Source organism: Drosophila simulans, chromosome 2L, assembly GCF_016746395.2.
Source record: "Drosophila simulans strain w501 chromosome 2L, Prin_Dsim_3.1, whole genome shotgun sequence".
NCBI lineage: Eukaryota > Metazoa > Arthropoda > Insecta > Diptera > Drosophilidae > Drosophila > Drosophila simulans.
This window is the reverse complement of record NC_052520.2, coordinates 16,350,679-16,364,216: the sequence shown is the minus strand read 5'-3', so window position 1 is coordinate 16,364,216 and position 13,538 is coordinate 16,350,679. Positions and strand designations below refer to the sequence as shown.

Below are 13,538 nucleotides of genomic sequence, written 5' to 3'. Positions count from 1 at the left end.
ACTGCAGTTGACATACTAAAAAGTTGATGGAAACTTTGTATACAGAAAATAATTGGAAATGTGTGTCAAACAAATAAAATCTAGATGTTTTTTCACTTTTTTGGGTTGCAAAATATGAAATAAAAACACGCTAACTTAAAGTGAAAGGTATTAAGGTGTAGCTAAGCGTGGAAAGCACTCTGAAATTCTTCAAAATATAAAATATATTCTATAAAAACTCAAAATAGTTAGACGAATGTAATAGTATTTAGTGTCTTTTTTAATATGACTAACTAAAACAAGTAGACCACTTCGAGTGGCACATAATTGCACTATGATTAGCTCCGATTATTGTTGATCTTTATTCGAGTGTTTCTTTATTTTCACAGCCATTGTAAAATCTCGGCACGCAATGCCTATAAAAGGAGCACTTACGAGTGCGTGATATTTGTATTAATGCAGGCTTTTCGGGAAGCATGCCTCTACAAGTGGAGGCCCAAATGGCTGTCATGTGAGGTGGCCGCAAAATTGGCCAGACAAAAGACGAATCAGCGGAATGGAAAGATTTCCATGACAAATGTCAAAAAATTCGCAGAACGAATATGCATATAAAACATTCTTTCCTCCGTTTTTTTTATTATAATTTGTCATATTTTGTCATTTAGCATTATAGTTTTGAGGCGGGCACACATATCTCATTTGGATTCTTGGGTGGGGTTCGTTTTGGGGGGTAAATTTGCTCAAATGCCGGCGCCTATAAACTCACACACATGTGCGCGCTGGTGTGTGTTAGCTGCTTGACAACAGCGGAAAAGAGCGGAAATGCTGCTGCTGCCTAACCGAACCACCCCGAAAAAAAGAAAAAAAAAATAATAAAAGAAGAGCAGAATCAAACTAAATGGGGAATGGGTATGGGCTTCCCCCAAACAATGAGTTTGGGCCAAGACCATGCCAAAACGGACATGCCAGCGGCAACAACAATAATGCTGAGCACAATTTCGATGGCCGATGCCAAGAAAAAAGGCTAACACACATACACAGAGAAAAACAAACACTGTTTCAGTGAGCGGCACCAAACGGAAGGGACTTGACAACATACGCAACATGGGCGAAAAATGAGTGGCGACGACGCTGGAGACGGCGCACATGGCGTATGAGTGACGAAGCTCCGGCTTCAGACTCCGCCGGAGAAGGAAGAAGCAAAAAAAAAAAATTGGACGAAAAAAAAATAAAAACCGACAACTAAGGCACACGCCCCGCACAGATTTGATAGTTTTTATCGATTTAAGTGGATTTTGGCCTCACACAAAACGAGCTTGCACTGAGGCGAAAGAGATAGCTTCTGCCGGGCAGAGAGGGACGGCAAGAAAGTGGGGAACCCCTAGAAAGGGGCGAATAGAAGCGGCAGGGACATCGCAGCTATATAGACAGACAGCCTTGGTTTTTGGCAAACGACGCGGCCCCAAACAAATAAACATAAAACAAGGAAAAATGTGCGATCTATCAAAGTGGCTAAGACGAATTGGGTGTTACCCTCACTTTTATATAAAATGAAATTGCTAAGTTATGTTAAGCAAAAGTTTGAAGTGCACAATTAACTAAATATTAATAGATAAGACTGAGTTATATGACATTTCAATGTAGTTTATCAATTTAAGCACTTCGCAGTGTACTAACTGCATTTTTGCAGTTTAGCTAACCAAATTGATCAGCAGAGCGTCTTGGAATCATAAGGGCATGTGCAAAAAAAAATTCTAGCTCGCTGATGTGCGGCTTGGCTGCCGGCATAGATAAGCGTTCTTCCGCAAACACAAAAGTCGAGCGAGAAGAGTGGCGATGCTTTGACATCCGAAATCAAAGAGCAAAGTTTTGCGTATAAAGCATAAAGCTTCGACCATGAATTGTTTAACTTTTTGCCCGGCTCCAGCATTTTTCTTTATTATTTATTTTTTGTAGTAGTTCAAGCAGGAAGTCTATGCGTGTGCCGCCACGCCCACCCTGCTCTAGCGCCCCTGTTCGTATTATACAATTTTTCTTTTTTTTTTTTATCAACACTTTTGCCTGGGGGTCCGAGCAAATGCGTAAAAATTATGCCACAGCTTGAACGACTCGACACGAGCAAAGGAAAAACGCACAGAAAATATACATACATAGAGGAGAAAAAAGGAAAATGAGAGAAAAAAAAAATGGGAAAACAAAATGCCCCGGATACGGATGTTGGGGAAACCAAAGCCGGACAACCAATTTACTTTTATTTTATAGACGCCTGCTTAAGGTTTCTGCAGAGTTTTTCTCTGAATCTCGTTTTTTTTTTCTTCATATATTTATTTTTTTTTTTTGCGTTTGAAAGGCGTTAAATATTGCGCATAATTTATGCCTACCAGCAGAGCCAAAAATAATAAAATGAAGATAAAAAATGTATTTATTTTGCGCATACTTACGCATGGGCCAACTGCAAACTATTGCCCAACAAAAATGGCGTTTTCGCCACTGGAAAAAGTTCCCGGCTTAATGCGCATAAATATTAAATGAGCTGGGGGAGAGTGTATCAATTGTTCTGGCCCCCCCATCTGGATCTGGATAACCCTGCGACTGGATCTGGTTGGAAGATGATGATTTAGTTTTCAGCACTCCATTGCAATAAATTCCGTTTGCCAGGCCATTTCCAACTGGTTTTGTCAGGGCGACTCTTGTCTGTCTACTCTCGGTACTCCCTATATACATATGTATGTATGAATTCTATCGTTTATAGAGAAATATATATACATACATACAGATACAGAGGATCCCTCCTAACTGCTTGGCACTCAACATTATAAATTGCCGCATGAGGGGCCCCGGGATTCAGTAACTGGGCAAAGTCATTGCAGCCAAACAAAAACTTATTATTTATATACACATATTTGTGTGCTTGCCGCTGCGCTCGCAAAGTACTGATGGGATTGCAGAAGGGTCTCCATTCTAATAAATAATTATCGTATTGTTTAAGTCTCGAATGGAATACCATAAATCATGACTTGGCCACTAGACGTCGCGAGATATTTGACTCTGAATTATTATCATCACAGTCACATCAGACTGATAAGCACCATGGCGACAGTGTGAGCAAGAGGGAAAGACTTTGGATGAAAGAGAGTGCGTGAAAAGTGGACATGGTAGAAGGGAAGTTCTGGGTGAAACATTTGTGGGTGGTTGGGTAACCTCAAGGAACTTGGTCCCAGGCGGAGCTATGATGAGGAAATTTGGTACTGGAGCTGGTTTCTACTGGTTCTTTAGCATAAATTAAATTCAAAGTATTCCTTATTTATTAAAGCCCACATCTTTCGGCTTACTATAAAGTTATTAAAGTGTATCCACAAATTATGTACACCAATTTTCCAATTAAGCTGAGTTACTCACTCTGTAAACCATATTCCAGCTGCTAATTTCGTACAATTTATTTAAAATTTATGCAGTGCAGTTGGGCTGCCCTGTTACTAAAATCTCGCATGAATATCTAATCGGTTTCTTCCTGAAACCCGGCTACTCAACCAGCCAAATTTGATAGGCCCACCCAGGGGCCAATAAAGTGAGAGGCACTTGTTACCAATACGATTCTCGGCTTTAGCGGAAAATTGCGCTCTACCCACATAAAACATTTGCCTTTAGGCTCAAGGCCTTCAGCTCCTCAGCACACATACATATATAACAGAGTTTGAGGGGGAGGGACACGTTATGGCCCCCAAAGTACAGTAAAAACAACCAAAAACGAGCTGAAAGCTGAATGCCTCAAACACAAGAACACTCGAGATTTTCAGCTAACTCAACTCTAGAGGAATAAGGTAAGCTTCGATTAGTAGCATGCTTTAAAGAAATCCTTTTCAGCGGCCAGGTATTGGTCGCAACATCATCATCATCGTCATCGTTATCGGTGTTCTAGGCCAAAATGAAATGCGGAAAAGCGCAACCAACTTCACCACAACTGTGCTGCAGTGTTGCGGCTTTCAATCAAATAGGGAATATTTACCTTTTTGCTCACAAACTAGGTGAGTTTGGATAGTTTCAGTTAAACAAGTACACTTTTCAAACGAAAATTTAATAGACGGTCAGGCGTGGTATCTCTATACAATAGTTGATTAAGCATAGTAACAAATAGATTATTAAGGTAAATATTGGATATAACATCAATCCGATATATATATTAAATAACAAATAACTCAATTACTTTCCTAGCTTCAGTGTTTCCTCTCTGGAATACAATACTTTTGGCATAATTTTACAACTTCGACCGAGTGGTTTGTTAGGTTTTGCTTTGGTATTTCCATGACATTTATTTTGAGAACCCATCGCAGCTCGTTTACTATGTGTGGGCAGTTCTGTACCATCTTCTGAATGCAATCGCTTTTTTCTAAGACCTCGTTCCGGTGACTTTCCCGATTTTCGGCTAAACACACTTTTCGTAGCACTTTTATCTTGACTATGGAGCTTACTCAACTGCTTGGGTATCTGATCTCCACCTTCAAGAAGAACACACCTTTCAGCTGGCATCACTCTTTCATTGGTGTAAGGTGTGGGTACACTAAATCGAACTCTTTTATCAATTGTATTCATCTCTAATTGTTTCTTTAAGCTTTCTAACTCATCCTGGCTTACGCCCTTTAAGTGAGTTTCTTTAGGTTTAGGTTTCTTTATGATACTTTTTGCAGGCTTTATTAGCATGACAGATTCTCCCGCAGTTTTCCTAATATATTTATGATTTCTAGCCCGTTCTTTTCTATAATCCTCGGGATCAGGATATTTTGGTTGACGACTTATTTCATTCTTTGCCAGATGCGCAGTGTTATTTACAGACTTACTTTTATAGGTGTGTTGTTCAATGTGATTTTTTAAAGTCTGTTTTTCTTGGCTACTGGAAAGTGGTTTTACTCGATTTTGTGGTGAAACATGAGCTCGATTATTATTTGCCCTTTTTGAAATCCCGGGTTTTTCGATTTCTAATTTCTTTTGGTTTTGCCTCGCCGATCTCAGGGAGTTATTGCTTCCATTCGTTATAACGTGGGCACTGTCTTTTCTTGATTGAGAATACCCAATCTCTTTTGAAGGAATCTTTGGTATGTCCTGAATTGCTTGCTGAAATGTTCGAAACTTATTTCTCTCCATCATCTCATTCCAGAAATCAAAAGTTCCCTTAGTTCTCTTTGCATCATCAATTCTTTTTATAAGGAGCTGCTCCCACTCAATTTTTCGTTGTTGTTTAATTGGGATTATTAGATTATTGGAAATATTTTTTGTTGGATGATTTTGAAAGTTCAGTATTTTTTTGTCCCAACTTAAAGATTGCAACCTATTTTCTGGGTTGAATCTATTTTCAGTTGGGTAAGGCAATAGACTGTTTTCTTTGAAGGGATTATCCTGTCTGCTCAAGTGTTCATATTTACTTTTAAAACTGTGGTACTCTTCGTCCAAGGGTTGTCGTCTGTATCGTGGGATTTCCAAATGAAGACCGCCACTTGGTAGGCGTATCGTTCTCTGAGGATCTCTGTGCAGCCAACTCCATGGCATGCCATTGAAATAGGGTTCGGGCATCATGAATCCTCCGGAGAATCGGTTTTGGTTCTCAGTGCAGGGTCTTACCCGCGGTCTTGGTGGCCTTCCATCAGCAAATAATTGTCTTGTATGTTGGTTTTGTACGACTGCAGCATATAGATTCGAGATGTGATTAATGTGAATAATTTGAGCTGCTTTTGGTGAAATGGGTGCCATTGGAATTTGCTGATTATATTCGGAAGCTAACATGGGACTTTCCAGTTCCTCCGCGCAGACCAACGATCTCATGGCCCCAGTTCTCTTTGCATACGGGTTCATAATTCCGGATCTCTGAGTTCTGGGATTCCCGCCCTGGCAAGGACATCGATGGGGTGCATAGCCATATGGTATAGACTCATCCGAGGGATAACTATCTAGATCGCCACGTCTTTCGTATCCCAATCGCTTAAGTCCCGCCCACACATCACTTCCCTTCGATGGTCCCTTTTCCGTAATCTCCCGTCCCGAGAATGGCGTCATGGCATTTTTGCCACAATAACCGGGACTGTGATTGTTCCTCAAGTCATCTGCCTGACTTCTGCAACCCTGACACGTGTTATTTTGTCCACATCTCTTCGGTAGATTGAGAAAGTACTGGATCATGGATATCAGGATGAGCAACGTTCTCGTGGGTATGGAACACCTCAAGTTACCGCATTCGTCGAATATCCCGTAGTATAGCTCACAGATGTCGGGTATAACAAACGGTACCTTCAGCGTATTCCAGCCCAACATCAAAGGATATAGAATCCTCGCAAAGACCTGCAGTGTCAATTGGTGGAGAAATTGGCAGACCGTACTGGACGACTTATTGACCATCTTCGCCAGCACTTGGATCATACATCCGTTTCTCTGACCCCATCGCCTCTCGCCCGAAACACAACAGCTGGCTGCCTTTCGTCCCTCCAAAAATGGCCGACAACTTTGGACCCGCTGCAGACGTGGAAGCTGAGGAAGACAGGCCATGGGGTTCGTGCGATCGCTATGCGATCTACAGCAGCAGGAATTCATTTTGGCCTGACCGTCTTGGCGTTCCGAAAGTAAAAATTTTGTGGCTGCCAGTTCCAGGCTAAAATTTTGAATGATTTCTGTGCTGTAATTTTCAAAGCATGCTGGGATACTACGAAAAATTAGTGGTCGAAACAAAAAAAAATTCATTTTACCATAAGCCCATTTAGTTTAATATAATTTGAAATACATTTGGGAACCACCTAACAAGGGATCTTAAGACTCTCGTTTCTGCAATCTTCCCCTATTACTCAATGACGAATGAATTGAAGACTGATCTTCGACCGGCTCTACTTGTTGCTTGTTTATATAGGGCTTGATCCTTGTAGTTGATAATTTGTAATTGGAAATTCGACGAGTTCGTCTAGATTGTCGCCGTTGCCAGGTCCAGCTCTTTTTACGATCAAAAGGTTCATGGAAAACCATTGAGTATTGGTCGGAAAAGTATTTTTTGGGCGACTTGGAGGCTTTTGGAACCTTGGGATAGTTCTCCCTGACCTTACCTATAATTTTCCAAGGAATTGGTTCCTCTGACGGCGTCTGAACAATGGCATTGTAAAGCCGGGAAATCTCCTGGGCGGTTTTCATTTCACGTTTATAATCTGCTCGAGTCGTTCCTTTCCACTCGAGATCCACCTTTTTTAAGGCTTTCCTTAAATTTTTTTCATTTATATTCATTCCTTTCCTGGCGATCAAGTCCCTTATTAGAATGCGAGTACGTGTTGTTCTTAAATCTCCCACGGGACCTATATAGCTGTCCCTAAAACGATGTCGACCCAAGGTTTTCATCAGATATTCCGCATAATCATAGGACTTGGCATAAGCTAGAGCAAGTTCATCATTGAGAAACACGGACTGCCGACCAAATGTCTTATTTTTCCCCTTCTTTTTGTCCGTTTGAGATTCTGATTCTAATTCAGTTCCTAATTCCGATCTCATTACCGGTTGAGGTTTATTAGTCTTTTTCCCCGTTTTTTCGCTTTTCGATTCACTTGGACTGCCAAAGACCTGAGAGATCCAATCTGAAGATACCATACTTTCTAAATGATTCTGCTCGATATTTGAACGACATTTCGCCGGATGTTCGTCAGGATACGCCTCGTAAATGGGCGAGTCCTTCCGATCATTAGGCGAATCACCGTTCAAATAATCCAGCAGTAAAGGAAGTAAACTTTTAAGACTCCTTTCATGGATGGGACTTCGTAAGTTGCCACGATGATCGAATATGGCCATGTACCGATCACAGACATACGGATAACAAAGGGGCACATTGCAGTAATTCCATCCACAGTCCTTGGGTTTCAATAGATCACTATAGTGCCGTAGGCTAAGATTAAACAGAAAGCTATCGATTTCATTGGGCTGAAATCCCACCAGTTTTGCCAACTGTTCGATTTCCACTTTGTTTCTCTGACGCCAAAGACAATGCTCCTGGGATAGACATGTGGATCTAGACGGTTGTTTTTGGCCAAATGAAACAATCTTGGATGTCCACGGAAAATTTGCTGTAAGGCTGCAACATATTTTCCGCATGCTCATCCTGTGGCAGATACTTCAAATTTTGAATAAAATTTCGTTTCTCGAGAGGATCCAAACTAGTAATCAAAAGCCGAGATCACAGGGGCATTGTGGTTCAGTAAATTTATGTTGATCGAAGGAAATACTGGCAATTAAATGAAAGCCAGCCGAAAAACAAATATCCGTTAAATACAAAATTGTGCTTATAATTAAGTATGGTGAATAAATAATTACCCTGAGGTGTAATAATGTTCCTGTAGTATTATTTGTAAATTCGAATTGATTTTAGGGTAGAAACCTATCCCAAGATTTTGCATATTAAGTGAACCCTAGTCATTCTAAACCTAGAACAAATCAGTTCAAATCAACACTCATGCCAAAATCTGTTTATAGACCATGGTGAAGCTCACCTTGTCAAACCAACTGGCAGGTGTAAATAACCCTCAGTTTGTCGATACTTCAATGCCGTTGGTTGGGGCATTGCGCCGACTGACACGAAAATTAAATAATGGTCTTCACTTTTTTTTTTCTTTCGGCCACGAAACGTGTTCGCAGCGTACAAAAGTAAATTTGATTATGTTAATTTCTGTTCCTTCTTTTCCCATAAATATGTACATGTATTTTTGGTAAGACTTTTTTTTGATGTGGCGAACACACCCAAAACCGAAAAGGAAATTAGGCCCAGAATGCCGATGGACAAGTGTGTGTGTGTGTGGGCCAAACAGATAAAAGAGATGAAGACGTGGAAGCGAAATGAGTTTAAAGTCAATAACCGCAATAAAGCGACGGTGAGATTTTTGGGCCTAAACAAACACGCAACTTTGGCCGCGTAAAAAAGTTCACCGACCTCCGACACAGTTGGACAGTTCTTTTTGGCCAAAACTGGACGGAAATGATCAATAGTCGCAAACTGCACTTGTGCAGTGAAAAATCTTTGCAACATTTTTGCCAAGCAAACTCTTGAAATTCACACGTACTCGGTATAATGACTAGACTCAAACAGACCGTAAAATGTATAATTATAAAATTGCATGTTCTTTTCTGATATTATCATGGGCATAAACAATAAATTTGTATGTCAAAAATCTAAGTGCAGATAAAAGTTTGCACGTAAGCCTCAACACAACAATAATAACAACATCATCAACAATCTACAATCAACGCTCGGCCATTGGGGAATGTTTGGGCAATTGAGTTAAATTTATTTGATGGGGATTTTGTTTGTCTAGTAAGCCTCTTATGTGAAAAGCACTCAGATACCGGGGATTCACTATAAAAATGTCCATACCTTTTTTGTTGCCAATAAAAAAAAGTCTCCTTGACAAACAAGTGAAAATTTGTTGACCCATATATGTAAATGTAAGTCTGATTATCACTCACTATACCATACTAAATGAACAAGAAAACATCATTGAAATTAAATTTAAAAAAAAAATGTCAGTTGACAGATTTTAAAACTCCGTAAAACAGCAAAGATTTAACGTTTTTGGATTGGCAAAGTATTTGCAGACTCTTAAAAGGATTTTCTTTTCGTTGTCATACTTACAAATGTGAAAATTCTGCTGCATGTATTTCAAACGTAATCCGGCTCAGCAAAATTCATTTAAAGCTGATTTAATATTTGTTTAGCAATTTAATATTTTTTTAAAAACCTTGTAGCTTTTGAAATTGTATTTTATTTATTTACTGGTAATTCTATAAATTTTATTTATCATAACAATTAGCTAATTGAAGTTTATAAATTGTTAGGTTTTTATTTTTGATTTAGCGCAAAAGTAGTTAGCAAAAATCGGTTAACCTTTTTAAGGCTTTTAATTGTTGTATATGTTTATTATTATTCTTGAAATTGCACAAAATTGGTATTGTTATTTTAAATGCTTATTAAGTTTATTCTTATTTGTTATGCTGTTATGTGTATTGAATTGTTTTGCTGATTATACAGTTAATTCGATTTGCTTTAATTGGTTTGTTTTGCGTTGTTTGGGCAAATCTATTTATGAACACAGCTTCTGTAAATATTCTCGTCGATTTTTAGCTGAATTATTTGTATTGCACATGGATTGTTAGTTTAATTGGAATGCTTCAATGTTCGATTTTTGTATTGCACTTTAGCCCACAGACTGAAAGTAGAATGGTGCATTAGATACATATGTTTGAATGTGATTTGCTTCTCCAGACCCAAATTGAGGTTACAGTCTATTCGATTGTTTAGCATTCGATAGCGGCAAGTAAGTAATTATTAATTGTTTATTATACCCCTTCGGGTGAGTGCTGTTTGTTTGCGACTGCTTCTTTGTATCTACAAGTACCTAAATCTGTTTCTCGCTCGCCATATTTATCTATCGATAGAAAGCTTTCGACTCTATAAATTCTAGAAACTTATGGTGCCGCCCCCGAATCCATGCCAAAGTTTGCCATGAGTAAACGATATGTATATTCAGATTCTGGATAAATTTTCCATGTTAATTAGCTGGCATTCGAGGAGTGGAAAACTCTGAGCCCTGGGCTTTTGACCTTTTTTGCACTCTATTTTACTTGGGATTGGTTTAGGTTTAATCAAAGTTTTGCGACCTTGAAGCTTCTGGATGTTGGAAAGTTTTGCTGCCGAATTGATGGGCAGCTTAGTTAAATTACCTTAGATAAATATTTGACTGCAGTCAACTGAGATTAGGTGAGGTCAGTTCTGGTTCACATTTCTTGTACTCAAACTTTGATAAGCCAATTAAAGTTGAAGTTTCTTTGAGATTATTGGCTAGACTCTATCGACATTTGGCTGTTACTGAGTAGCTTAGCAGTTTTCCTTACGTTGGGGATTAGAAAAAATATACAAGCAATTCTGGATAGAAATGCAAATATGATACTGCAGAAAGAAAACACAAGTGCAAATGAAAATTATTGAGCAATTTATATTTTTCTCAGAACTGTTAGCTAAGTTAAAATTCCATGGAATTGTTCGTACAGCAGTAACTAAATACCTCAATAAATGTTCATATGTATGTATCTGTAACAAGGTATCATTTAACTTACTAAGCTACTAAGTATTCTTACTAGCATTTTTAAATGGGCTATAAAAAAGGTTAAATTATTTAAGTTGACAAGTGAAAACAATTTACTGAAAATAAACATTGATAGACAATGTTGTTTGTGTAATTATATTTGAAACATTTTTACGATGACTCCACAACAAGGGACAGAATACAAATATGTTTAGTTTTAGCTGAGTTTTATGTAACCTCAACGTGGGCCAAAAGGACACAAAAGTTGGCTATAAATTCAATAAACCAATGTCCAATTTTTCACTTTTCTTAGAAATGTTTTTTATATAGCTCAGTTTTCTTATTCACACACACAGACGAGCACGTTGTTCTGGGCTGTTTATGTTTTTTTCTGATTTTCTTTTTTCCTTCTTCATTCTCTCTTGCACACTCGTTCACCCACACTTAGAATCCCACACAATGCACAGTGAAATTCCGCTACACCGGAAATTACAATTGAAAAAAGTGGATGGGTTTTGTTGCTTGTCTGTTTTCTTTTCATTCGTATTTTTTTAGAATTAACTAAAACGTCACACGAAATTGTTATTATTATTTATGATTATAGCGATTATGGCTTTTTGGTTATAATAAAACAGGATGTAGAACGAAATAACAATGAAGTTGTGTTTTTAAAAAGCGAATTTTTGTACATTATTTTGAACGTTTTATATTTAATTGTTTTGACTTGGTTCTAGTATACGGCTGAGTATTTTCGGCTTAGTTTTTATAATTCAATATAATTAAATTTATTTTTTTGAATTGCAAGTTTCATTATATAAATTAGGTATTGAATATGTTTTGAAACCGATTTCAACGATTTTTTCGAATCACTTTTTCCACACTCACTTTTAATTGTTTAAACTTGTAGAACAACAATTGTTTATTGCAGAAAGAGGATGAAAACACACGACGCGCTGCCCTTCCTCGATCCCCTCTTCACCGCTTTTCCTCTTCAGTTTTCCGCTTTTCAGCTGCGCTGCCAAACCAAACCGTACAGTTTGAGAGTTTATATCGGACTGCCAGCAGCCGCCGATACGAGTCGGCAACCGACTCGTGATTCGAAGCCCGAAGTCCGTTCTCATTGGAACCCGAAAAGTATCTCAAAACTGGAAGGCGGTACTGGAAGATACTTTTTCGCTCAGGGGCCCCGCATATGTCATTTGTTGTTGGGCGAGTAAAGAAAAAAAATAATAATAAAACAAAAAACACGTAGACCCGCAGCACAGCTGAGCGGAATATATTTACTACTCACACTGGCGGGTAAGAGCGATTTATCTGAGAGATACAAATGCGAACGAACGACCGTCACCGCAACGTAGTAACTACACAGATACGACTCGGCCACGCACACATGCTCAACCAAAAAACCGGCATTCCTCTCAGTGCACTTATTGAATTTAAAGAGAATTCTCAAAAGAGGTAAGAGTTCAAGAGGCACGCTCTTAAACAATATCTTGACAACTATTTGAGTTGCCAATTTTTGTGTGATTTCCCGGTTTATTTTTCGAAGTTTCAGCAATTTTGAAATTGATTTCGTGAACTAGTTTTCGCTGTGCAATTATTTTTAATTGCATTATGTTCCTCGAAATTTGAAAAGTTTTTCAACAGTTTTTGTTTTTATTTGCCTTTTTTGTCGACAAATCACGATTCACAAAATTTGACTGCGAAATTTGCATTTCTGGTGAATTACTAATGGAATCGGGATCTTGAACTAGAAACCTTCTGAAGAGCAAATGGCTTTTAGATTCTTATAATATTCTTATTTAAGTTTTGGCTTAAAAAGTATGAAGATTAAAAAATTAATAAATATTCAAAAAATCATTTTACTTTAAAAGAAACTAAAACATTTGTAAAGTAAATGAGGTAAATATAAATATACATTTAATTCAACCTTTGGATGGGCTAGAAATTCATAACTTAAATCTGAGTTCCCATTTCAAAAAACGAGACGCAGCATAATTGCTTATTGATAACCCCCCAAGAGACCCAAGACGAAAGCCCAAAAACGAGATTTTCGTTCCCCGAGTGATAACAATTTGAACTTTGACAAAGCGAATGCCAAACTTTGAGCACAAGCATTTATGTTAAGGCAATAACTCAGAACGGCAAGTCGGAGTAGTATCAGTTTTCCACACAAAAATAAATTGAAAACTTTTGAGAAATACCCCAAAGTAATAGCTGAAAATAATAATAATGTGTGGCCTTTGAAATGCGAAACGTTTTATGGTTGTAGGCATTGGCTCTTTTTTTTTGGTTTTTGTATTTTAAGAGCGAGTAAAACACAAAAGCCATAAGCTAAAATGCAAACTAAGTAAGAATTGTGTTAGGTCGCATGATGATGAACGCGATGATGATAATGACGATGCTACACTACACTCTAATAAAATTTACGACAATGCGAATGACTACGGCGACGACTCAGTTTCAGCCAGA

The 13,538-nt window shown here is 38.2% G+C and overlaps 3 protein-coding genes across 7 annotated transcripts in view; all 3 read right to left on the bottom strand.

Annotated features, from left to right (window-relative positions):
* LOC6732532 (fibronectin type-III domain-containing protein 3A) overlaps window positions 1-13,538 on the bottom strand; it is a 121,588-nt gene that overhangs the window by 52,017 nt on the left and 56,033 nt on the right. Inside the window, exons 1-2 of one of the 5 annotated variants that reach the window (XM_039298443.2) lie at window positions 12,046-12,127; window positions 9,617-9,765 (exon numbers count right to left, since the gene is read on the bottom strand). The exons of 1 other annotated variant lie outside the window; for it this stretch is intronic. The gene's annotated coding sequence lies outside the window, so the exon portion shown is untranslated. Of the gene's footprint in view, window positions 1-9,613; window positions 9,766-10,104; window positions 10,191-11,951; window positions 12,128-13,538 lie in introns of those variants that run through there. 3 more of the 5 variants (XR_005545079.2, XR_005545078.2, XM_039298444.2) reach the window with 3 other exon arrangements.
* On the bottom strand, window positions 1,966-6,555 carry LOC6732530. The gene has a single exon (XM_002079613.4). The coding sequence runs from the start codon at window positions 6,553-6,555 to the stop codon at window positions 4,180-4,182; it is 2,376 nt and encodes a 791-aa protein (XP_002079649.1). The 3' UTR covers window positions 1,966-4,179.
* LOC27206559 lies at window positions 5,813-8,223 on the bottom strand. The gene has a single exon (XM_039298446.2). It carries the CDS (start codon window positions 8,089-8,091, stop codon window positions 6,769-6,771), a length of 1,323 nt encoding a protein of 440 aa, XP_039154380.1. The 5' UTR covers window positions 8,092-8,223; the 3' UTR covers window positions 5,813-6,768.